At 35.1% G+C, this 26,734-nt stretch overlaps 1 protein-coding gene across 4 annotated transcripts in view; it reads right to left on the minus strand.

Moving 5' to 3' along the window:
* CLTC (clathrin heavy chain) overlaps window positions 1-26,734 on the minus strand; it is a 65,445-nt gene that overhangs the window by 7,597 nt on the left and 31,114 nt on the right. For 2 of the 4 annotated variants that reach the window (XM_078064351.1, XM_036106119.2), the window contains exons 9-32: window positions 24,718-24,870; window positions 23,793-23,915; window positions 23,001-23,138; window positions 22,637-22,801; window positions 22,308-22,488; window positions 20,751-20,914; window positions 16,086-16,211; window positions 15,383-15,525; window positions 13,245-13,479; window positions 12,449-12,571; window positions 11,302-11,447; window positions 10,883-11,066; window positions 10,519-10,711; window positions 9,691-9,848; window positions 9,345-9,509; window positions 9,117-9,224; window positions 8,870-9,037; window positions 8,592-8,741; window positions 8,366-8,497; window positions 7,933-8,043; window positions 6,871-7,041; window positions 6,299-6,520; window positions 5,030-5,050; window positions 1,404-1,479 (exon numbers count right to left, since the gene is read on the minus strand). In XM_078064351.1, the coding sequence (XP_077920477.1) occupies window positions 1,404-1,479; window positions 5,030-5,050; window positions 6,299-6,520; window positions 6,871-7,041; window positions 7,933-8,043; window positions 8,366-8,497; window positions 8,592-8,741; window positions 8,870-9,037; window positions 9,117-9,224; window positions 9,345-9,509; window positions 9,691-9,848; window positions 10,519-10,711; window positions 10,883-11,066; window positions 11,302-11,447; window positions 12,449-12,571; window positions 13,245-13,479; window positions 15,383-15,525; window positions 16,086-16,211; window positions 20,751-20,914; window positions 22,308-22,488; window positions 22,637-22,801; window positions 23,001-23,138; window positions 23,793-23,915; window positions 24,718-24,870 (3,556 nt within the window). The remainder of the gene's footprint in view (window positions 1-1,403; window positions 1,480-5,029; window positions 5,051-6,298; window positions 6,521-6,870; window positions 7,042-7,932; window positions 8,044-8,365; window positions 8,498-8,591; window positions 8,742-8,869; window positions 9,038-9,116; window positions 9,225-9,344; window positions 9,510-9,690; window positions 9,849-10,518; window positions 10,712-10,882; window positions 11,067-11,301; window positions 11,448-12,448; window positions 12,572-13,244; window positions 13,480-15,382; window positions 15,526-16,085; window positions 16,212-20,750; window positions 20,915-22,307; window positions 22,489-22,636; window positions 22,802-23,000; window positions 23,139-23,792; window positions 23,916-24,717; window positions 24,871-26,734) is intronic. The other 2 variants (XM_078064356.1, XM_036106122.2) reach the window with 1 other exon arrangement.

Raw genomic sequence — 26,734 nt, forward strand, 5'->3', positions numbered from 1 at the left:
TACTAGTTAAGAGAAAAATAACAAGACATTTAAATATGCATTAGATATGAATACATTAGAGTATACAACCTGTTTCAAATACTATGTTAACACTCTTACGTACTTCATTTAAAAAAAAATTTTTAAGTAAACTAACCCCCAACAGTGGGGCTCGAACTCACAACCCTGAGATCAAGAGTCACAGGCTCTACTGACTGAGCCAGCCAGGCGCCCCAACACTCTTATGTATTTTAAATAGTGGTTGACCACACAAAGAAAACCACCTATAGAAAACCTGGCTTATTTAAAGGGAGAAAACGACATAATACCTCTACCCCCTCCCCCACAAAAGAAGTATTCTTAATCCCCTGAATGAATATAAACCTAGTGCAAGGTTTCTCTCAGACAAGTGACCTCATGTCTGTCTTTTTTGTGAACAACCAAAATTGTTGTTTGTGAGCAAATTCTTTTTGGAAACCAGCAGTTTGTAAAAATAACTTTTAACCCTTAATACTGAAATTTTCAACTGCCTAGAAAGACTCTCCATTTAAACACTCTGAACACAAGCCAAATTCAGTAGGTGCCCCCAAAGTATTATTGTTCCTACTGTGTTTCCTATCTCAAATATGTCAAACATCTTGCTCGAATCTTTTAACCTGCTTTAATCTAATCATCTTTAATCTACTTTTAAATTTATCTTCTCCAACTTCATCAAAACTACACAGTCCTCTAAATTCCCCAAGTCCTTTTTATCTATAATAAAAAGGAGATAATTGTCATAACATATTTGTATATTATCATTTCCTTTAGCAAGCTGGTCACAATTTTAAGCTTTCCTCCAAAGAATACCTGGCTATAGTGCTGTAATTTATATCCTTCTAATTCATTGTTCAAATGAGTCTGTTCACCAAAAGTGAAAGGGAAAAGGGAAGTAGTTCAGAGAAGAAATTAAATTGCCTTCAATATTCACTGAGAGTCTCAATATCCTATCTCTCTGGAAAGTTCTCAAATGGAAATAACCCAGTTCTCTGCCCTGGTTAGAACTTAAGAGTACTCTATGAAAAGCACACTAAAGACAGCCTTGGCATGTTCTCTTACCTTCTGCACTTCTGAAAACTAAATTCATTAATATTTCTTTCTTAGTAATTTACGAATCAATCAGTGAGCAGGCAATAGGAAAATTTAAGTTATGATCTTAAGTGACCGTTTTTTATTATGTCTTTGCATTTAAGATGACCTTAATGAATAATGTCAAGGTCTACTTTAAGACTGTTTTCAGAAAAAGATGGTAGAATTATTCCTGAACTCAGTGAGCCTTTCGCACTTTAGAAACTTACTATATTTCTGTTTTGAGGTAGGATCCCTAAAGAATGAAAACGTCTGTCTACTACTTTTCTGTAGGGTTAAAAAGAGAGCAAGATTACCATAAACAATAGGTTGCGTCTCTGTAGCTTGTTCTTCCTCTTTTCTCAGTGATTCCGAAGCATCTAACTTATCCACCTGGAGAAAAACAGGTAATGTTACTTAGCATCTCAAAAGTATTACAAACCTAGGTTTATGGCAGAAAGTGGAAAAGCCTTAGTATGTTAAATTTTGTCAAAATAAAACAGACTAAAGAACATTCTCAGGCCCCCTCAAATTCATTGGCAATGTTCACAGTTCAGTCAAGGTGATTTTTAGCACTGTCATTATAAACCCTCAGGAAGGAGGGATTTATAAATGCCATAAAAGCTCACGCCAGGCTAAAACTGGGCATGCTAGGATGCAGCCAGCCTGAGGGAGGGAAATAACGAGAAGGAACCACTTTTTCAAATGAAGTTTAAACCATATCATAGGTAATAATAATGAACTCATGACCAGGCAAGACTTCCCTCCCCAAAGGAAAAGATATCCAAAGAAGTAAATTAGTTAATGACTGGACAAATACTCATTTGGAATAAGCTATCTTTTGCCAACTGTGCACAGTTTCTGCTGATAATTGTTACAGGTGCGGACTGAAATTTAAGACGCAAAGTGGCTCCATATTCCATCTTTTCAGATAAAGACAGGCTGCATGTTTTAATGCTCTATTTTCTAAGAAGTAGAATAGTAGTAGGAATGCCTAATTTTTGCCCCAATGTCTTTGAGGAAGAATTTTTTTTTTGCTTTTATTTAAGCAAAGAAGTAAATGGCTATTACATGCTAACTACCCTAAATAAAAGTGGATAGTATCAGACAGAACTAATACTGTAGGAGTCCAAATGTTTAAAAAAATAAAGAAAAAATGAAAGAAAGGAGCTGGAATACATAGGTCCTTCCACAAGCTAGTTGAGTGACCCTGGCAAACCATTACACTGATCCTCAAATTTCTGTATAATGATAGCTGAATAAGATATTCTGCAAAATTTATTCTAGAACTAACATGACTTGGTTCTCTAATTCTGTGAAGAACTGGGGAGAAATATTAGGACAGTGGGCTTATGGGATGTCTACTATACAACTTCCACCTGCATTTTAAACTATATTTAAAAGTCTATCATTACACTTGAGGTAAAACCAAAACTTCAAATTTTGATGTTATTACTCGTGGTTTTCAAAGTCCTAAGTGCACTGGGTGAGATGAGGGGCACAGTGCAGGAAAAACTTTTAATGAATGTTCAGGGCATATTCCTCAAAAAGGCAAATAGTGAAAACCACAAAAAAAGACATGCAGACTTCAGTGAAAAGCTATAAAGACTGGGTCCTAAAGAGGTTAAAGTAGCCCGTAGTTTCTATTTGAAACTATTTAAAATAGTGTGTGTGGGTCTTCACATAGGTTATTAAGGTCAGGACAGTATTTTATACATATTTTGTCCCATATTAAATATTATAAATGTAAATCAAACCCATTCTAGTTTATCAGGGAATAATTTGAGAATAGTAAGTTTGGGAAAAAAGTTGAGATGTCTTCAGATAAAATGTGGTTTTTCTACACTAGGAAAAGGGTTGGTTATGTTTTTGTATGCTATTTTCCTATTTTATAGCCTAAGTGTTCATGTGTTAAAAATTACCCCAATATCAAATTAAAAACAACCATGGAGTAGAAGTACCATAAGAAATACCCAATATTTGGCATTCAAACTTAAAAATTATTTCAGCTGTATACTTTAAAGCACAGTCTGTGCCATCAGGGTCAGATAGGGTTTTGCTAACTAAACAGTATCCAAGAGTGAGCTAAAGAGGTTATACAAAAAAATACATGGATGAGTGTACATAACTTCCAAGTTATTAGAAGAAAAATGAAACACCAACCAAAAAAAAGTCACCACTGCATAATACATTTCCAGACTTTCAAGGAAAAGAATCTGAAGTGAACACATGTTTAAACATTAAGGTCAGAGGTGAATCTGAGTCAGATGTTCAAGAAAGACGTCCTATTAAAGTAGTACATTGAAGATTTAGAAGAACTAGCAATATCACAATGCCCAGGCATGTGGACACAGGCAGGTTGGGCATAGGGGAAAAAAACAAAAAATAGTAACTCTGAAGGAATAGCATCAAATTAAGCAAAAAATTTTTATTTTTCTATATAAGAGGACAGCCTCTGGCACAGCAACATCCAATTTTTGTTTCCATGACCCAATTTAGATTGCTCAAAAAAAAGCAGAGAAGGCTTTTATGAACACAAGCTTTTGTTAAGAGCTGTAACAAAAGTTTCTGATCCTTGGATTTAAAAAGAAAAATTAGAGGTAAGCATGTCACTGAGTTCAGTTCCATCTGTACTATTAAAAATTCACTATAATGTAAAAGGCTTTTCCACAAAGACTGCAATATGCTGCAGAGGAAAAGTTAACATGCAGTCAGTTATTCTGGTGTATGTGTGCATGAAAAAAAGGCAAAAGTACTGAAGCAAGAAGTGAGATCTGAAGATGACTGTTGCTATACAGGCTCTCAAGAAACACACACAGCCCACAGCAATGCTTTAAGAGTTTCAAAAGTAGTATGATGTAATTGCAATGACTGTTGTACATGCTTGATTTAAAACAATGCATAACACTGCAGTTCAATTACCTGTTTTTCACACACACGCTTTCTAACTGCCTTGCTTACTAGCTGCTGAAGGGCCTCACACACAATGCATTTTACTCAGGTTTGCCCTAAGTTCCAATGGTGATTCCAGTTTGGTTCAACGTAATTCCAAGGCATTGTCCCCCACCCAAATTCTTTCAAATTTGTTTCAACTTCCCTTTACCTTCCCACCCTTTTATTACAACAATCTGATACCAGACATTAGTTTGTTTCATTTATACTGGGATGGAGACAAGCCAATAAAGGAAGCAGCAACCAAAAGGTGCCTAATTACAGGAAGAAGTTAATATTGCTTTGTTATATACAGAAATAATCCATGTTGCTTAGCAACAATTATAGCAAGCTACTCTCATGATTAAAAAAGTTTTGATTCTTCTTGAAAATGGACTAGCACCATAAGAACTGGACACCTGGAGAAACATGAGGAAAGTCTCTTCGGAAGCAGCTAGTATCTCTTGTACCTACTTTCAGCAAAAAATTAGTAAGAATCAAGAGATCAGAAACTGGATCACAGTCCTTCAATACCAAAAAAAAAAACCCCAAAAAGCCTTTTAGGGCATATATATACATACATAAATTCAATGACTGTCAGGCAAGCTCACAAAATAAAACCAGAGGCTGCTTAAATTTATTTAGAGTATTAAGAAAATCCTATTATGGTCCAGATACCCTGACAGGGAAGAGAAATTTCCTGAAACTTTGGAATTAATATGGAAACTCACCATGCTCGGTTTTTAATAATATATTTAAGAGAGACTGTGAACCAACTACTGATTAGCCTCCTGCCCTTCCTAAAGCCTATTAGCAGATTAGTAGCAAACATCTACTAATGTCCTACAGCTCTATTATAGTTATGTTTCAAGGGACTTGCAGAGGCTTTAGTGAAAATTTATTGGGGGGGAAAAAGCAGCAGCAGCAGTGTAGAAAAGGAAGGGAAAAAAATCATGCAAATTCCTTAGACTTAGTCCTCCAGACTTAAAGATGGAAAAGAATCAACTTTCACCTTTTCCTTTATTGCATCAACCTGCAAAGGAATTCAGAAGGTGCAGCTTAGAAAAAAATCAAATTCCATATTGAGCATAAAAAGGTAGAATCAGCAACAAAGGTTTAGGGGAGAAACATCTAACCACAAAAAAAGGCATGAGAAGTGAAAATAAAGGGCATACTGGAAGCAAAATTTAGAATTTTTTTTTAAACTTCAGAGCTTATTGCAGAAGAATTTATGCTAGAGTCAGTGTGATAGAAAGCAGCTTATCGCTAGTAAAACTTACAGCATTTCGGTTAACAGCAGCTTAGAGCCAGGTCTCTTAAGTTGGCATTATGCATATGAAAAGAAGCTATTCTCATCTATGGCTAATATAAGGCAACCATTTTCTTACACTGGACTTCAAGCCGTTTTTATACCGAAAATATTAATTCTTAAAAAATTATAACTGAACACAATGGTATCTACTTAGATAGCAGCCTAAGGAAATACTCATACTGGGGGCCATTAGTAGTACCTTTTCTCCCCCCTTTACTCAGGCATGCTGAAGAGATCAGATGTGAAACTGATTTTAATAAGCATGTTTTGCTTTAACAAATGGATCCTTTAGGACCATTTTAAAATGTTCTACAGTAAAAGAGCTAGTAACTGTTGAGGATCAAGTGAGTAAAAAAAATATTATGACACCAAAAAGGGACACTAAGATAAGTGAATTTTGTAAGATGATTATACCCACAGCTTGTTTAATGCATTTGGAGGTAATACGTTGTTAATTATTAACCTGCTATGATATTTTTAAATTAGGGGTTAAGCTACCAAAATACTGAGAAGATTAATGGGATATTATAAAGAATATAGATTTTGCTTCCCCAGAAGAAACAGGCAGATATTAAAGTCAAGAATCAACCAAATAAAAGGGAATCTATACTACTAAGTTATGGATATCTGAGTTACAAGAACGGATTTGAGGAAGATGTTATTTTGGGGGAAAAAAAAATCTTTTTAGTAGAGGTTTAAAAAAAACCCAAACATACAACATAGACATAACACTATTTACCCTCAGAAATACATGGGAGGGTAAACATTCTGACAAGTTATGTTTGAATTCCCTTTCCGTTCAATGTCCTCTGTCAGACATTACAAATTTCTGGAGAACAAAAATATCTTATGACAACCAAATGACTTAAACTTCTACTAGAGAAAAAAATTTGGAAAAATAAATCTGCATGTGGAATTTTATATATTCTCAAGATAAGTAGTTCTGAATACACCCAGAGGCACCATTACCTTTGTCAAGTATTCCTTCATGACCTGGATGAAATAGGGCATGGCAAAATCCATGATATTGTGCCTCCATGCAGTTTCCAGGACAACATCTGGCCTTAAAAGATCATAACAGGTAAAAAGACAAGCTCCAAAGCACTCTCTTTTTTCTTCCTGCAAAAACCACTGTAGGAGTTCTTCAGCCAACTCAGTATCTTTAGATTCAGAGGCATACTGCATTGCATCCTATTCAAAGGAAAGGATGAAGGTCAAACGTTAAACTCAAATATACTAAACTGGCAAAACGAGTAATACAATGGGGGAGAAAAACATCACAGTCACATCATTTAAACTGAAATTTGCTGAAAGAAAAGACGACAGGGTAACTTTTTTTTAAACAGAGGTTTTGAAATAAACAGAAGATGCCCCTAGAATCAAGAAATTGACTTAATTACCATCCCCCTCAAATGGGAGCTTACAGGCAATTCTCATATACTAATACTTGTATAGACCATAATCACTTCAGATATACATTTTTAGGATCAGACAGATCTAGTACTTGATTTAATAGGCCTGCCCCCACCAACTTTATCCACCTTGTACAGGCTATCTTTCTTGCACAGCTCTACACTCTGTTTCCAGCGATTGTTGCCTTTGAAGAGATAAGCAGCAATTCTTCTGAACTCAATGAGTTCATGTTTTTCCAAACGCTGAGCAAGTGAGATATTGTCAAAGTTGTCATAAGCATCTATTGATGTTCGCAGAGCCTTAAAAAAAAAAAAAATCCAATGCCAAATCAGTTTTAGTTTAAAATTTGTTCCATCATTTTTTATCAAGAAGTCATTACTGTGTATGACTTGACCAATATGCTGTATGATGTGTATGTATAAAATACAACTTGATCAATGAGCCTTATAATACAACAGCGTAGATTCAAGCATCAAGCCAGAAAGTTGCAAGTTGAACAAGTATTGAGGTTCTTCAATTTGATTATGTAACAATAAAGTCCTCAAAGGTACTATAAAATTTCTAAAGGTGCAATTTTCTCCATGGTTTTCAGTATCAAGAACTTGCATAGTTATGAAAATGGGAGGATTTTAATTTGGAGGATAAGATTTTATGCTTTAGAGAAACTCCTGATACAAGTAAACACGTTATTTAGTAATACAGATCAGCATGAGATCTGAACCCATCATGTTGACAGATAAAGAAAAAAGGCAACTAGCTTAACCTTAACTCTAATTCTGTGTTTGCAAAATTCTTCACAAGGCAAAGTTTATTACAAGACAGATACTAATATGCTATTGAGCAAGAAAAGCAGTGAATAAATACACTTAATACCAAGTAGGTTTTACGGACTAGTTAACAGATTAAAAGACTTTTTGAACCTCACCTAAAATCTAGATGCTTAGGGACAAAGTAACCATAATATTTTTCTAAAGCATTAACTAAGACATGATCTAAGCAAAATTCTGCAAACTTGGCAATTAAAACTCAGATTTATCAATCCTGAAAACATAACTAAATTTAGATCCCAGGCATCTAAGTACCTACTGCTTACAACCTAAGGGATAATGGGCTTTTTTACCCCAAAACATATCAACTCAATGACTCAATCCTAACCTGAGTTTTGAGATGCAAGAACTAAAAGGTTTTACCTGATAATCTTCTTCTGTAATGAAGAGGTTGTTCAGTGATTCATTCACAGATTTGTTATTGTGGTTTTGAACTGAACGCAAATATGGTTTCACCAGTGGTAGCTGTTTAACCTTTAAAACAAAGAGCTTTATTACAAACATAGCATATCCTTAAAGTTCAACAAAAGTTACTGAAATATGTCTTAGTTCCTTGCTATGAGATTCTGAAGGGTTTTTTGTTGTTGTTGTTGTTTAAGATTTATTTATTTGACAGAAAGAGAGAGAGCACAAGCAGGGGGAGCAGCAGAGGGAGAGGGAGAAGCAGGCTCCCCGCTGAGCAGGGAGCCCGATGTGAAGCTCAATCCCAGGACCCTGGGATCACGATCCAAGCCGAAGGCAGCCGTTTAACCAACTAAGCCACTGCCCTGAGGTTCTGAAGTTTTTTAAAAATTACCTTGCTGAAATAATTGACTGCACGAGTATGATCCAACCGTGGAGACAGCACCATCAGCAAATCATTTAACAACAGAGGCTTGAATTCTAAGTAGAACTGTATTGCTCTGTAGTATAGTTCTACATTGGCAACCTAAAATTGGGAAAAATCCATATGTAAGTTAAGAGTTATTTCCTAATGAGCTCTCTCCTTTCGAAGCTTCTATCTTCTGAAGCAGACCACACACCTTGGTGATGATATCTTTGAACTGCCCTTCTTTCCATGCATCAGTTGGATGATTCATCATAGTAATTATGGCATTGTCATATTCTTCATACTTGTCATACAAAAACACCAATTCTGCCCAAAGATGAGCTTGTTCTGCAGCTCTAAGCACCTACGTAAGAAAGACTGAATTGCTTTAGATAGGAGTCTGTAATTCTAGCAAAAGCCTAAAAAAAGGAAAGATATTTTAAAGTTTTAGTTACAGCTATAGAGCCTCACAATGTTAAAAGGTTGGGTTACCTTAGGAATATTCACTCTGGACCAGAACAGCTCCAGGTGCTCCCTCATTTTCTGTGGCTTAAATTTAGAATATAGAATAGCTAATTCGGTAAACATTCCCATATGAGCTCTCTCAAGTCCCAATGCTGCTTCCAACATGGTTATCAGTTCTTCAAAGTATCCTCGATCCTAAATAAGGGAAATACACAATTAAAGATAAGACTATCTATGGAAATAGCTCTCAATTAATAAGAGTCCTGTTCATTACCTGATAGTAGTTGATAAGTTCTTCCAATTCATCTGCATGTACTACTATATGAAGCCCACACATCTGAGCAAGACGGAACTCCTTGCCATCTACACAGGCGAAGCAGACCTGTAACAAAAATTTCAATTATGTAAACTCAAATATAAACATGGCTGGTTAATTCAATTAATCAGTTTAAAGAGATTTCTAAGAATCTTAATTCTTCACTCAAACTGGTGTTGAGATTACCTCTTTCCATGTTCGAGTACTGTTAGCTTTCCTAGCTCCATCAACAGCTGCCTGATATTCACCAAGGTGAACCAGGGTAGACGCCAAGCGTCCAAAATTGGAAACATTATTGTACAATAATTTAGCAGCATCATACATCTTCTCATCGTAACAACGGTCACCAACCTGAAACAAACACAATCCATTTTCAGTAAGCGTAAACTCAATCCTCTTTCCAAAGTCACAATTTAATACTGAGAAACATTTTTTCTTGGAAATCATCAATTGTGATAGGTTAGATACTATTAAAAAAGTTGCTTAACAGTTTATTTTTACACTCTGAAAAAAATCCAAAGAGGAAACCCACTTGTTGGATATGAGCATTATTTGGCCCATTGATGAACTCTTCTAACTCTGCAAGGCGGTTTGTTTTAGCCAGGGCAAATATCAATTCTGTCTCCACATAGGACTCACGAGCCTTCTTACGGGCCATCTGCAAGTACTTCACTAGTTCTTCCCAGTTTCCTAGTTATAAAGAAGAAAATAAATACAAACACTAACATCCTAACATTTACCTTTTCACTCAAGTAAATGAGAATTGTTAATTTCCTTTCTAAGGAAACAATATAGAGAATAACAAATGTAAATGAAAAATGTATCTAAAATGGCAAAATTTCTATTACATTTCTGTATCATCACTGACCAAATGAATAGCTGAATTCCCCTTTCCCTTAAAGTTGTAAGATTAGAACTCGATCAGAATTTTATGAGATTTCAGGGGCGTATGGGTGGCTCAGTCAGTTAAGCATCTGCCTTTGGCTCAAGCCATGATCCCAGCGTCCTGCGATCAAGTTCTGCATTGGGCTCCCCGCTGAGCAGGGAGCCTGCTTCTCCTCCCCCCCACTCCCCGCTTGTGCTCCCTCTCGCTATCTCTCTCAAATAAATAAAATCTTAAAAAGAATTCTGTGAGATTTCAAAATAGAAAATTAATCTTCCCTATGGACCTCTGTAAGTTCACAAAATGCAGTCCCCCTATATGTGGACTAAGATGGAGTGCTAAATGTTTTCAACAAGTAACCATGCAGTATCTCACTCCTATATAAATTCAGAATAGACCAGTATCTTAATGCTTAGTTTAATCATAGCTTAGGTACATTTTCTGAGGTCACAAACACATAAAAGTAAGAAGTCATACCACTAGTGTTGGCAGCCTGAACAACTTCCATGTAGGATGAAGGATCATCTGCTTTGATATAAGAATCAATGGCTTCTTTCACCATTCCTTTCTGCAACTGGGCTTTTGCAAGCTGACTCCAGACTGCAGGTTCATTGCAGCGTTCAGCAAACTCATATGCCCGATCCAAATTTCCAATATGTTCAATCAAGACCTAGGCAACCAATTTTTGAATTTGGGTTATAGCAGAATGAATCGTGCCACATAGCAATTACATTTAAACAGTTAGGATTTTATTGCTTTTCTATTGCCAAAGCAATCAATTATGCTGGGCCTAACAGCGCAATGCATACATTAAATCAACTCAGGCAATCTGAAGATCTACCTGAACTGCTGAAGTATTGACATCAAATTTTCGGAAAATGGCAAATGCTTCTTCAAACAACTCATTGCAGATGGCGATATTGGCAATATCGGGGGCATCGTAATTATCCAGGCGATTAATATACTCCATAACACGTGTACGGTCAGCCTTGATTGCAGTGAGGATGAGGAGGTTTTGCAGATTCCTTTTAAGAAAAAAAAATTTGCATTATTTCAAAAGCTTATTAGTCATAAAGAATAAACACTGTGGCTATGAAGAGTTTTTTGTCTCAAAGGCAGGGTGAGAAGAGGAGGGTATTAGAAGAGTCAGAATTCAAACAACATTCTCTAATCTTTGTCTCTGATTGTTCCTTCTCAAAACTGATTGGCCATAATTTAAGACTGAATATAAACAGCCAATAGGCCCTTCTTATAACATACCTGTGTTCACTGAATACAGAGTTATCAAGGACAATTTTCTCCAGCAGTTCAATGAGTTCATTAGGAAGGTCTGCAGTCATAAAAGCCTTGACAGTTACTGACACTTCTTCAGGGTCCTGAGTCTCAGACAAAGCTGTCTGTACAACCTACAGAGTATATAGATAAATATATATATAGGGAGTTAAGTACTGAAAATCAAGGAGTTAAGTACTGAAAATCAAGACATTATCTAATAAGAATAAGCTGGCATCTCAGTAGAAAACTTGAAGTAAGAATGAAGGTGGAGAAATACCTTTAAATTCACCACACAAAGGTTTTTCTACATAAATCCACATATACCCACATCATGTGTACTTCCATTCTCTAGAAAAACCATCCTAATTATATAATTTCTCTTTTTCTCTGATTAAAATATTATGCATAATAACCACTCCTCATCATCACTTTCATAGGTAAATATGAATTCAACTACATAGATGTGGCAATAGGGACTCAGTAATTCCTCTATTTTTGGCTAATTGTATGGCTCTCAGGTGCTTCAATAAATATTTTTTCCAGGAAGCTTTGTTTTTGTTTTGTTTTTTTTTAAAGATTTATTTATTTATTTGACAGAGAGAGAGAGAGAGAGAGAGAGAGAGAGAGACAGCAAGAGAGGGAACACAAGCAGGGGGAGTGGGAGAGGGAGAAGCAGGCTTCCCACCAAGCAGGGAGCCCGATGCGGGGCTCGATCCCAGGACTCTGGGATCATGACCCAAGCCGAAGGCAGACGCTTAACGACTGAGCCACCCAGGTGCCCCTCCAGGAAGCTTTGTATCTAAAATGGGAATTTTCCTTAGAAATGCTTCCTAGGAGAGGAACGAAAAATTAATAACCTTCAATTTATTCTTTTCCATATTTGTACTTCTACTAGGAGGATTTAAGAACCATTATAACAACCTTCAATTCTTAGGGTTTTAAAAAAATGTTTTCAATTTATGATGTATGTGCAATATATATGTATATTAGTATAATTTTGTTTTCTTCTACACTTTTTACTGCCCTCTCTCATAGTTAAATATGATCCATTTGAGTACTTATGGGTATGATGATGGGAAAGGTTTTATTCATAGTTAAAAAGATGAGCCTTAACCACATTTGCCAATTTTACCTGGTCAATTAGGGGTCTCCTGTAAGGATTGCTTTCCAGCAGCACACTACCCCATAATTCTGGATCCTTTCGGCGTACCAAATAGCGGGAAAGACTTTTGAAGAGGGAATTCTCATTGCAAACCTAAATAAGATAGATTAGGTTAGTTTCAAGATAAAAAGACTTTTTATGGACTAACTTTAGTTTTAAGGGCTATTTCCTATGATATATACCCTGTTTATTGTTTAAAAAAATCCATCACTTTTACATACAAACTTGAATAGGTTATAACCAACTTTTTATTAAAAATCAATATGTAATCCTAGATTAAAAGGAAAAAATAAGGACATTATTGGGGCAATGACAAAATTAGAATAAGACAGATTTTAAAATTATTCTGTCAGTGTCAAGATCACTGAAGTTGGTATCTACAGTGTGGTTATGAAAACAGTATCCTTAGTCTTAGGAAATACACACTGAAGAGGTATGCAACTTATTCTCATATGTACACATATACATATATATGTATGTATGGTGTGTATGTGTGTTTATGTATGAGAGTGTATGAGAACACAAGTGATAAAACTACTGGGGTTAAAATGTTAATAGGTGAATATAGACTTAATTTACTATTTTGGCCACTTTAAATTCACAGTTAGTGGCAGATAAAGTTTTTTTTAAAAAGCACACATCTACAAGGAATGCTCTGTATTACGTAAGGCCACTGTGAAATTCAAAATTCACTAATCTAACATTATACAACAGGTTTTTAAAAATGCAGCCTTCTCTCTGTACACATTTAGCTAGTAACACTCACATTAATAAGTTCCAGATCACACTGGCCACGTTCATAAGCAACACAGGCCAGATGCGGATCTCTCTTCTCACAATACTTTCCAACAACTCGACTGTCATAATAAGGATTTTCACGAAGAAATCTCTCTGGGTTGTTATTACTGTCTATGTAGATTTTGGCTAATGCGTTGTGAGTAGCAGGCTCCTCACAGCCCTCATGAATTCTGGCCTCTAGCCAAGGCAGAAGCAGTTTCAACCTAGTTTAAAAACAAAACAAAAAACCACATATACACACAAAACAACACAAAGCCACACATGATATATTATTTAAAAAAAACCATACAACTCTTGACAATGCTAACTACAGAAGTACCTTACGGTATATAATATGCTTTCCCATACATAATTTTGAATTCTCAACAATTCTATTACAAATTGGGAAATTAAGATTCAGAGATGGCTAAATGATTTGCCCAAGATTACACAAAAGGTATAAAAGACTCTCTTTAGAATCTCCCAGACCTATGTGCTACGTTATTTAGATAGGAAACAGAAAAAAAACAGATTATAGATTCATACTGTTCTTTTTTTATACTGGACAAAATATCCAGACTTCAGATAAATTTTTTTTGGAAGTAAGATGGGAATGTCATATGAGAAAATAGGCCAGATTATCTAAGGTTCCTTACAATTTTAACACAATTAACAGACATTACCTACAGCCAAAGGGGGCAATACCCTAAATACACAATGTGAACAAAATCTGGTGGCTTTAGAAGCTCTGGGTTTAGTAATTCTAGAAGTCATACGATCACTCCACCAAGGATCATGGTTTCACTAAGCTATAGCTTATGTTTCAATGGTCCTTTTGACCACGGCTGAAGTGTTAAAAGCACCTAGAGGGGGCTCCTGGTTGGCCAGTTGGTGGAACACGCAACTCTTGATCTTAGGGTCATGAATTCATGCCCCACAGTGGGTAAGAAGATTACTTAAACAAACATTAAAATAATAATAATAATAAAAAATAAAAGCACCCAAAGGAAAAATAGTAGGTCATATTTTGGCTATAACACACTCCCACTAGGGTAAAGACACAAATTTGCATTAAGGCAAAAAAAAAAAAAAAATCATGATGCTATAAACAAGTGCAACCCAAGCAGATGTGCCATGGCAACTGAAAAAATAAACATTAGCTAAGGCCTATCTAGACTACTGACTCACGTGTGAATCTAGTTTATCACAATATAATTTGTAACTTAAAGACCAAATTGTCTAACTATAACTATCTGGCTATTTGCTTGGAATATACAAACAAACAAGATTGTTTTCAGGTATTAGATTTAAGACTCAACTGAAACCTCTTTCTAAATGTTAAATTGTTAGGACCTATAATTTCAAACTAGGCTCAAGCTTTTAAAATCAGTATTATATTCTATATCTCCACTGTCCTTGAATACAGAATTTTTCTGTTTGAAATATTCAAATACAAATTCTACAAGTATCATTTCTAGGATACCTGTGCCAACTCAGGTTAAAATTAAACCCCATAGGTTTTCTTGTTATCTTTTCATTGAGTAACTTCCCCACTGTTAGACCAACCTACCAACCTCATTTACTACATCAACACTTTCTAAACACACTAGTTCATCAAAATGTCCCAGCTAAAAAAAAAAGACTTCATGGTATAATAAATATTAGAAGCACTTATACTATATTCTCCTCTCCTGGAAATTCAGAATTCATATTATCACATTAAGGTTCAAATTAAAAATCAGTTTAACCCACAGTTACACAGGGAATTCTTTTCTCTCATTATACTTGACATAAATTAGAGAAGAATTAGTTACTAAAACAGTGGTGTCGTACCTAACTAAAAACAGGTTTTTTACAGTTTACATTAAAAACATACAGTCAACCCACACAGCTGTAATTATAAACATGTAAATAATGTCTGACAAAACTGTAATGTTTTCTAAAACAGATTTTTTTTTCAGCATTATAGCTAGCTTATCACTTCTAAATTAGGTGTCCCCAGGGAATTATGATCCATGTTTTATTGAATAGCTTTTAGGCAAATGACAGGCCGTATTTTTTATCCATTAGCATGCTGAGAGAGACTACTAATTTATCCCATTTGTGTAGGTTAAAATGGTACTACACCTGTTTCTTTTTTCAACCTCAGCAACAAGCTCATCAGTAGAGAATTGACCTCTTACAACAAGAATCAAGTTTTTAATGACATCTTCAGAGCAATCAACATCAAGCAATCCTCCAATAACCACAGGAAGTCGACTTGGATTCACCTATGGTTAAAAAAAAAAAAAAGTCATTATGTTATTAATAAGCAAAGCAAAAAGGAGTTTTTTAAAAAATTAAACTCATTTCCCTCTTTTAAGCTCAATTTTAAAATTCAGTAATAAACCAAGAGTCTAAATTTACAAGTAGACAGAAAAAGTTAGGAGGAAGTCTGGGTTGGTTAATTATCTCAGCACTGCTCTAAATTAAGTCAGTCCATCCAAAGAAGCTACAGTCACAGAATGTCTATGGAAGACTAAGTAAAAGGCCTCCATTATAGCAAAACTGCTTTTCTACATGGATATCTACATGGATCTACATGGTATCTCAGGGGTTGTGTTATCAAGTAACTAGTGTGTAGGTCACCCAACTTTTTCAACTACAGCAGTCAGTTCTGTTTAATGCTTAACATGAAGGTAAAATTCTAATCTAAATAAGGATTCGGGGAGGAGGGGGCGTTGACAGGAACTGTAGCAGACCACTCTTTTGTACAGTTTCAAAAGGATATGAAGATTTCCAGAGTGTGAGAAGTAAAATTTACAATAAGGTATTTTTAAGTAGTACTTACCTTCTGTACATATATCTCTATATACTTTTGAAGATTATTTCTATATAAATAGAGCACCAAATCATGGACAAAGTCAAATCGATCACATACAATGATAAGTGGTAATTGATCTGTTAGCTTCGCTTCCTGAAAAAAGAACAAAATGAAGCCTTAGTTTTCTCCTTCTGTGAGCTATCAAATCTATGTAAAATATGACAATCTGTTCTACACTGCTGGGAGAGGCCCACATAAACTTAGAAATGCCCCAGTAGCTAGTGTGCACCTATCCCAGTTCCATTAAATTTTTACTAAGCAAAATACCAAGTCCTTTCCACATACACCCTTTACCAAAAAAAGTAACAAATTAGGATTTGTGAGCCACCAGTGGCATTTAGGATATAAAATCATCACAGTAGGACTTTCATTAATAGTAATATTGCAAGTGAGTTTGGAGTTGACTTAAGAACTACAGTCACATTTGAAAATTACGGCATAAATGGCTCATAGTTGTTTCAAACTAATGATTTTTTTACCCCTCCCAAATCCAATCTATATAGCCAGCCTCTAACACTATTACAATAAAGCCTACAAGGAGCAGCATGATGGTTAAAAAAAAAAAAAGAAAAAGCACATAAGGAAAAGACATCTTTAAATTACCAATCACTTTTACCATTACAAATACCAAGCTATAATCCTACTTATAGATTGACACAGATGTTACAGACAGGTAGGTAAGACCTGTACCTGGGCATTTACCTGATACATGTCCTGTTACATTCCACAGACATAAGGTACAGCACAAAAAACAACAGTTTCCATCAGGAATTCATTTATACACAGTGAAACATTCCTCAATAAATGATTCCTCTATGTCAGTCTACTAAGGAAGTACAACTAAGCAGGATAGGACTTTCCCCAATGGCAGCCACTGAGAACATTATTTGCAATGTTAAAATAAAATGGTTCCGAAGTTTAGTGCATATCACTTATCCAATTATTTATAAATTATGTATAATTTGAAGATTAGCCTATGAAAAGTTCAGAGAACACCAAACTAACTCTGGGAATCAGGAGAAATTCCAAATAAAAAATCAAAATGGCTGTAAATCTGAAGTGGAAGTCCAGCTGCAGATTTTTCCAATTAAGGAAAGTCTAAAGCATGTTAGCACCATGGAAACTCTGTACTAACAGCTACAATCATTTCTAGAAAAAATGTTGGATCTACCTATCCAAAAGATTTCAGTTGGCCAAGTTTTTCCTACTAAACGAACATCAGAAAGTTAGTGGATCAACACACTAATCTTCTTTATCCTCTTTAATATACACATAAAATATTATATACTTTACCACTTAGAAAATACACTTGGAAGTAATGTAAGATTACCTAGGTGTTCTATTCTCATGCATGGGTGTTTAAGATTTCTGCTGGTAAAGACAACTATATTGTATTTCTAAAGAAAATTTAAGATTGGAAAACTAGATAAAAACTAGTATATTTTCTTGACTGCCTAAATTTGCACATGATTTCACACATGGCAGTAATGCTATTAATATTTTAAATTACTTACTAAAAAGGTTAACCCTCTAGCTATTATGGTTAAACATTTTAAGAACAAAATTGAAATTATATAAACAGGTTCAGAGGTTTTCTTAAATATTAAGTTATTCACTTAACTAGTATTTACTCAGTACCTATAAACTGGACACTGTCCTTATGCAATATAGATATAGCAGGGAACAAAGTAAAGCATTCTCTCAAGGAACTTCTGTTCTAGTGGGAAAAGGCAATGTCTTGTAACGTTAAGTGTTTTAAAGAAAAATAAAGCAGGACATGGGGGAAGTGAAGATGGAATAGGGATAGGTTTTATTCTAAACAGGGTAATATGAGACATCCTTTCTCATGACATTTCATCAGAAATCTGAACAAAGATAAGGAATTCTAGTCATGAAGATTTAAGAAAAAAGTAGAACAGGGCACAAGCAAATGTCCTGGGGCAGAAGAGGGTTCAGGGAGTTCCAGGAATAATTAAAGCAGGCCAGTGTGTTTTAAGTACAACCAGAAGAGAAAAATGGTAAAAGAAATAAGATCAAAGGTAGGAGAAAGCAGATCATGGGTCTGAAGAACAGTTCCATACTTTCTACAGAGAGCTATAGTTTCACAGGGTGAATGCATGAGCCAAATGATGCTGATGACACCATTTCATCCTGCTCACAGGCTACTTTAAAGGAGAAGTCATAATCTACCAATCTTTGTATTCCTGGTGGCTAACATGTAATTGGCACTTGAATGTTCAAGATCAGAGTATTTTTCTTGCCAGAGTTTACATATAACACCAATTTTCATACGCCTAGTTATCGCCAAAATGAAGTTTAATGACAGTGATGATGAGATGTAGCATTATAGCTACATTCTACAGGTCAATAAAGAAAGTGAGTAAAGGGCCCAGTATGTTCATTCTTACTACTGGGGTGAAAGGTTGAATACAATAGTAGCATCTAAGTACTAGATTCTCATCTCAGGCAGAAGACAAGACACAAGGTTTACCTCTAACTTGGGCTGGAGTTAAAATTCCTTCATAAAGTCAGAAATAACTTAAAACCAAAGAGAAAACTTGCCTGATAGAAAGTGATCACATGTTGGCTGACTCTACCTTATTTCCAAGGCCCATCAACACAGTTTATTAACAATGGTTATCACCTGAACACCTATGGCATACATGGTACTTGACTTGATCAACAAAGCTTCTGGCTGGAGAAACTGAGGCTGAGGGACATTAGTCAATTTGCCTGAGGTAACAGCTAGACAAATACCGAATGAACAAACAATAGCTAATGACAGAAACAGAATTTAAACCAGGGATGACTGGTTTAAAAGCCCAAAATCCACATTCATTTCCCTACTCTATCAGACTTGCACCTAATTCACAGTGTGATGTGTGGAAGGGGAGTCCTCTTCTCATTAGATCTCAGGGGCTAAGCAACTTAAGGTTACACCATGCTAAAATCCAGAGGATTTTTTTTGAAGCTCAAGATCATAATTAAGTGAAAATAGTTAATTTAGTCCTATTTTACATATAAATGACTCAAAAATATAAACCCAATTCTAAAGAAATGACCACTGAAGCCTAACAGTCGAGAGCTTAGTAACAACGAAAAAGGAATCAGTTTAAGAATCTGGTAATATTTTTAAAAACAGGAAACAGTACCGATACTCAAAGGAGGAACTGAATTGTTGTCATGGGTACTCTAGTCAAGCATGGAGCATCAAATCTTTCTCATTTGGAGGGCTTTTTGACACCAGAAAGACTTGGGTTCCAACATATCATACTAGCCAGGCTACTCAGAATATTCATGATGGCCAAGACATTATATAAAGCTATACATACTATGAGGGAAAGTTTATCTTTTAATCTAAAATATAAGGCAACTTCTATACTTTAACTACCTCATTGTATTAAAACCTCTAAGAGTTTAGCTGTTTAATCTAGAGCCCAGTAGTAATTCTTCAAAAGAGCAAACAGCTAATAAAACTATAGGTTTAGATAATCTATGTTATTTTAGATACAGCATAGGAGCAGGAAAAGCCTATTTTTTCTACTGAATTACAAAATAATCATTTTGGTTTTAGTTTCAAGGTAAAATTCTTCCAAAAGACAAAAAATACTTAAGAACTTTATATATAGTCTCTAGAATCATTTCATATATATGTACATATATATAATCTAAATGCAAAATATAAATACATATATTTTTAAGGGGTAATCTAAGTGTTTTATAGTTTACCTGATTTTTATCAACAACTGCCGATTTCAAAGCTTTATTTTTCCTCATAGTATAACTGGTAGATATGAGAATAAAGCTTAAGTTAAGTAAACATCCCTTAGGTATGTTCTGATGAGCTAAAATTCTTTAAACCATTACTCTTCACTGCAACAGAGGCAGTTCTTCTCTATAACTAGTGTCACAAAGCTGAGGGTTTTTTTTTTGTTAGATCTTACCTTCAGTTGAGTGAATTATACACGATTAATATTTAGTTTCTAGAGAAAAGCTAATTTGAAGAGAGAGAAACCTGTCCTTTAGATAACAAAACCTTTGTATATAATAGAGGCTCCTGAAAAGGACACCGAGGGCAAACTGATCCTAATCTTTAATAGGAGCATTCCTGAAATTCTAAAGTGACATTGAGAATCTCCAACCACTTTTCAAAATTTTTCTTCCAAATTTCAAGTGGAAGGAAATTCTTTTGACATAGTGCTATTTTTTTCTTCTTTTAAAGAGATGTTCATTCTTAAGTATTACTTACCAATTCCCTTCCTTATTTCAAAGGAAATAAGGAGTATTAAATTTCGAAGAAATAACTCAGCATATAATTTGAGAATGCTAAGAATTTCCCATTTAGGAAAAACAATATTTTTTTTAATTTATTCATTTGAGACAGAGAGAGAGAGAGAGTAGGGGAGAGAGGCAGAGGGAGAGGGAGAAGCAGACTTCCCACTGAGCAGGGAGCCCAACGCGGGGCTCGATCCCAAGACCCGGAGATCATGACCTGAGCCGAAGGCAGACACTTAACCATCCGAGCTACACAGGCACCCCAGGGAAAACAAATATTTTAAAACTATGATGAAACCTGTGTAAAACTGCTGATCTTCAACCCAGCCAGAAAGTGCATTACTCAAAACCACTTACCTTGAGAAAATTCTTGACTCGCTCAGGATCATAGCAGTTGCTTTCTCTGCAGATTCTTTCTACTTCTTTGATCTGCCCAGTCTTGCAAGCTGCCTGAATATACTTAAAGTGCACATCTGGGTCCTGACTAAAGTTAACAATGGATCCCAGAAAATAAAAGAGACCTTAAAGAGACAAATAATTGAAATTAAGCATAGGTGCACCTTTGAAAATGATAGAACTGAAAAATATGTAAGCAATTAAAGAAACATGTCAATTATACTTCTAATTTAAAAATAACTGTTATATTGAATAGCCCCAAATAAAAACTGGGTTGCTCAAAAAGCTCAATAAGAATACTAATTAATCCAGTAATCAGTTCAATAAATGAATATTCACTTTAATCCCTACAGAACAGACAATTCAATGTTTTCTAGTAGTTAAGAAGTAGTTAGGAGGTAGCTACCTAATACTAAAGCTAATCACACCATGTTCCATATGAGAAATTTTAAATGAAATCATACCATGTTCCATACGAGAAATTTTAAATGAAGTCCCTTAGAGGAGGTTTTCCTATATGTAGTTAATAGGAAAAATACAAAAGTGGTTTGAAAAGAATTTAATGCAATGCCGTTCAACAGAACTTTCTGTGATGATAAAAATGTTCTATATCTGCACTGTCCAATACGGTAGCCACTAACCATACGCAGCTATTAAGCACTTGAACTGTGGCTACAGAACTAAAATTTCAATTGTATTAAATTTTAATTACTTTAAATTTATATAGCTACATATCACTAGTGGCTACTGTACTTGAATGAACAGAATCAATTTAGTACATAGTTAACAGACAGAAACTGAGAAAATTATTCTTATTCTTTCTGTCTAGAGGACAATAGGACAAAAAAGGGAAAAAAGATGACTGGGGACCAGAAGTTTAGCTAATAAACCTAAGCATCATCCAATAGTGATTACACTGATACTCAGTATAGCAGTGATTCTCACATGGGGTGATTTTTTTCCCAGGAGACAGACGTTTGGCAATGCCTGGAGACACTTTTGGTGATCACAACTGTTTTAGCTGCTACTGGCATCTAGAGGTAGAAGCCAGGGATGCTGCTAAATATCCTGCATGCACATGACAACCCGCCCCCAAACCAAATTATCCATAGTGCAAAAAAACCCAAATTATCTAAAGTGGAAAGGTAGAGAAAAGCTACTGTACAGTGACAAGTCACAAAATGTCCTTGGCTAGAAACATTTGCCATTTTAAGAGTCAGACAACAGAAGTGTGAAATCTTATTATACCTAATCGTATTTTCATTTTATACAATTATGACAAAGCTACGACATATGTTTGTGTCTTAAAATTCTGCCTTTAATTCATCTATAAAATATCCAAGCTGACAGTCTCATTCACTACACATCTCTAGAACCCCACATAAAAGAGCTGACATTTATTAAAACTCAAATTGTGCCATAAAATTAGCTTGTAGAAAGACAGAATTTCCAATAGTACAAGATCATAATACCCCTCTTGGCTCTCTTAATTAAAAAAACTCAGAAACTCTTAATTACCTTCAAAACTCTTGAAAGATTCAAAAAGTTCAATCAGAGATTGAGTTGACAGTTGTTCATGATACTTCGAAGCCACCTGAACACAGATCTGCAGATTCTGACGAATATTGGCAGACAGCATGGCCCTGAGACATTCTAGAGAGTCTTCTACTGATAAGGACCCAAAATAATTCACTAACCACTAGAAGACAAAATAAACAGGTAAATAAATACATAAATGAAATAATATTGAACCTAATGGTGGAATGAAATTACTATTATCAGTACTACACACACATTTCAGTATACCAATCAATCATATCGTCATCTGTTAGGTGAGACTACAATACCTCAGGGTTAAGAAGATGGGTGTGAACAACCGCACGCTTTATGTCATATAAATCAGTGAAGTGTTCTAATGCACGCTGCAGCAGACCAGCCTTTTCACACAGCTGAGCGATATGAGCCCGGTCATAATGCGTGAACATCTGATTCCCTAGAATAGCATCTGCAACCTATAAAACCACAAATAGGACAGATTTATTTTATATCCCATTTATATCAATAATTCTATATCCAGATTACATACTAAGATTCAATAGTGAATAAAGAAAAAAGTAAAGGCATCACAGTAGCTTCAAATAGCTTAATCTAAGAAGCTCTCAGTAACTACTAGAACAGTGGAAACATGCCTAAAAAGCAGGAAAAACGTACTTGAGGTGCATGCATAAGGTTCATCTCAAGCAACCGTGTCTGTAAAGGACCTTCAGATGGGCGATTATTCTTCAGGGCATCAAGCAAGAATGCTGTACACTGTTGAATTAGATTGTATTCCATAAAGACATCTACAATCTGGAAAAAAAGGATTTAAAGAGAATTGTTTTAAGATGTTTAAAACAACTTGCTTTACAATACTGTTGACAATTTGTAAATGAAATTAAGTATCAGTTCACATATAAAAAAACTGCCAGACCTAATCCCAGATTTAAATATCATTTGTACAATATAACTTCATAATTTAAGAATAAATTTTTGTCTTCTACAGTTATTTTTAGTTCTGGTAAAAAAAAATATTTTAAGGTACTATATATAATAGAATACAATTAAAACAATAGTTTTAAAATTCTGATGAACTATTTAAAATATACAAAATATGAAGGAGTCTGAATCCCACTTCCTATATGCATCTCTTCCTTCACCCAATGGCAGCAACCATCCTTTTTATTATTCCCGTATTTTTCATGTATATATATCTCTAAACAAGATGGTTGTTTTACGTATTTTAAAACTGTATATAGGTGGTATCTTCCTAGGAGTCCATTCTTCTGCAACTTGGGTTTTGTTTTGTTTTTTTAATATACTTGAGGTTTATCCATGTAGACAGACACAGCTCTAATTTCTACAAATTGAAAGGTTAACCCATTCTTCTCCAAAGCTGTTTAAACCCAGATCCACCCCATTCACTTTTTAAATCAACTTCTACAGAATACATTTTAATGCCTTTACCTGTGTGATATCAGCAAGAGGTTCTTCATCCTGAACTAACATTTGGGCAAACTGTTGTCCCTGATCTGGACTGATACGCATGACATTTCTCAGCAGAAATATCCAGTCTGGAGTATATCCAACCTACAAATGGACAAAAATTTGCAACTCTACTGCAATGTTTCATTTTTATATCATTTAAAGGATTTTTCTACAATAGAATTTTGCTAATATAGAACTACTGCAAGTACAAATTCAGTTTTAACATGCTCAATTTGACCTTGGTTTATATTGGCAAATAGACACCTTGGTGATAATATATTTGAATGGAAAGCTATGAATTTTTATAACTGACTTACGCATTTTCAATGAATGACTATTTCAAAGTTTCTTCTGAAAGGTAAATAGGCCCCTGACGTCTTAAATTCTGAGAAGCCAAGCCAGAGTGTCTCCATTTTTTTTTTTTTTTTAAAGAAATCTCTCTACCCAATGTGGGGCTCAAACTTGACCCCAAGATTAAGAGTCTCATGTCTAGGGGTGCCTGGGTGGCTCAGTTGTTAAGTGTCTGCCTTCGGCTCAGGTCATGGTCCCAGAGTCCTGGATCGAGCCCCGCACTGGGCTCCCTGCTCAGTGGGAAGCCTGCTTCTCCCTCTCCCACTCCCCCTGCTTGTGTTCCCTCTCTCGCTGTCTCTCTGTCAAATAAATAAGTAAAATCTTTAAATAAATAAGAGTCTCATGTCTACCAAATGAGTCAGCCAGGTGTTCCCCCATGTCATTTCTGAATAAGTGTTAATTCTATATGTGAGAGCTAAAATAGGGTTTTTATACTTTTTCAAGTAAATCAAAATTTAAAGAAATTCACTATTAAACTTACTGACCATTCCTATGGGTGAATATCTCAATGTTTTAATGAATGTATACTGAGAACCTGTTTCACTGAACTCACTTTTTTAGCATATAAAACAATCTTCTGGACTTGTCCTGTTTCTGCAAAGCACTGAATGACTTTATTTGGGACATTAGCCCGCAGGTACACACTAAGTGCCAATGTAGGGTCCACAGATTTCACAAGGTCACCCAGTTCTTCTGAACATTCCAGCTGTCCAAGGGAAAAAGAGATTGTTTAGTAATCATTGAGCTTTTTTATAAATGAGCAGATGATATTACTTCCATATAAATAATAACTAATACGACGGGCACTTACTCAACTGTCCCAGAATATATTATAAATATGCAAGGGTTGTGGTTAATAAAGACTCTTGATCTTGTATTCACAGCATTTTCTCAGTAGAATTCTCCACACATCCTACTTAAGGATAAAAAGCCCACCAATATCATATTGTATCTATATCATAGATACAACCAACTACTTTGTTAGGAAAGGAGGTACTTAAAAAGCAGAATCCTGAAATTCTATCGATTATGAATATTCAGATCATCAGATCCACATGGCCCCAATTCTTCAAAAAGAATTCAATTTTTAATGTAATGTTATCAAATGAAAATTTATTATTTAAGGAGCCAGATGAGGCTTACCCTAAGGACCCTTCTTAAAATTAAGGTATAATTTGTCTAAAGGATCTAAGCTCCATTATCATTTTGACTTTTAGATCTAAGGTCACAAAGCAGAACATAATTTTCTAAGGTCAGAGATAAAAACTTTAGAATTTTTAGGTGGTATACAAGCAGATACCCTCCTTTGCACTATTCAACCTGAGTTAGTCAGCTGCCCAAACTAGAAAACAGCTTCCCTAAGAGTTTTGATTTACATACTAGAGTTGATTTTCTACTTTTAATGGTTGTCAGGAAATAGCATTTATAACTGAGAGGTTAAAAGTCCTACCAGAGTCTATACCTCTTAACTGAACACGCTAACTAGTATAGAGTTGACTAGTATCCCTTTTACCATAAATAAATCCCATATGAACATTCACAAAAAAAGGTAATGATATCCAAAAAGCTTTCACACAGCTATACAGGTCAACTCAGTTACTCTGGCTGTTCCCATCCTCCCTTAACTTAAACAATTAGGACGGACCTCAAACACTCGCTAGTGTGGCTAGTAACTATTCTTCAGCAGAGACTCCTGTCCAAGGATCCCAACTCTGAAGCACTATTCTCCAGTATCCTATAAGACTGCCAGAAGCTGGGTCAAGAAACAAGCACTTAGAATTAGTAATGTAAAAATATTATCAATATACACTAAAGCTGAAAGGTATAATAATACTAAAAGTTATTCACTACTCAGAGTATTTTAAACAGTACCACCTCCGTTCTTGACAGTGGCATACGCTAGGGTAATTCAATATGACTACTTTGTCAAAAAAGGCTTTTTATGGTGGTATGAAAGGAATAATGCCACCAAGGAACTGTTTAAACTTGTTAGTTGCCTTACAAATAAGCAACATTCTCCATAATGTGCTCTAAGAAACACAGTACTATTAGCTGCTCTGTATAAAAAGCATAGGGAAACCCTACAGTAAAGTTTAGGTTAAGGTTAAGAACAGATTTTAAAGACACACATTAAAAAAATTTCAAGAAACTAGTTAAATATTTTTCCATGTAATGCCAATTAACATTCTGTGAAATCACCTTGGGAATCCCTATCACTGCTTATTAGACAGCCCTGATGTCTTGTATCGTATCAATGATCCCACATTTTATGTTTCCCCTGCACATCCTAACACTTGTTACTAGTAGCAAATACAACAATTTTGATAATACTTGGGAATTTTTAAAAGATGTGGTATCAAGTGTGGGATGTGAGATACAAGAATATACCCTATGTCCAAATGAGTGTTACACATGTTGACAAATCTGAATGTATACTGAAGTAAGTGTCTCACACCAAACTTTTCCTAAAGCAAAAGGATAGCAATTTGCTTCCATGTTAGTAGTTTTAAGCACGAAGCAAGAATCCTGGATTCCATTCAAAAAATTAACAAAGATACCCTATCTCAACA

Source organism: Halichoerus grypus, chromosome 2 (genome assembly GCF_964656455.1).
Source record: "Halichoerus grypus chromosome 2, mHalGry1.hap1.1, whole genome shotgun sequence".
NCBI lineage: Eukaryota > Metazoa > Chordata > Mammalia > Carnivora > Phocidae > Halichoerus > Halichoerus grypus.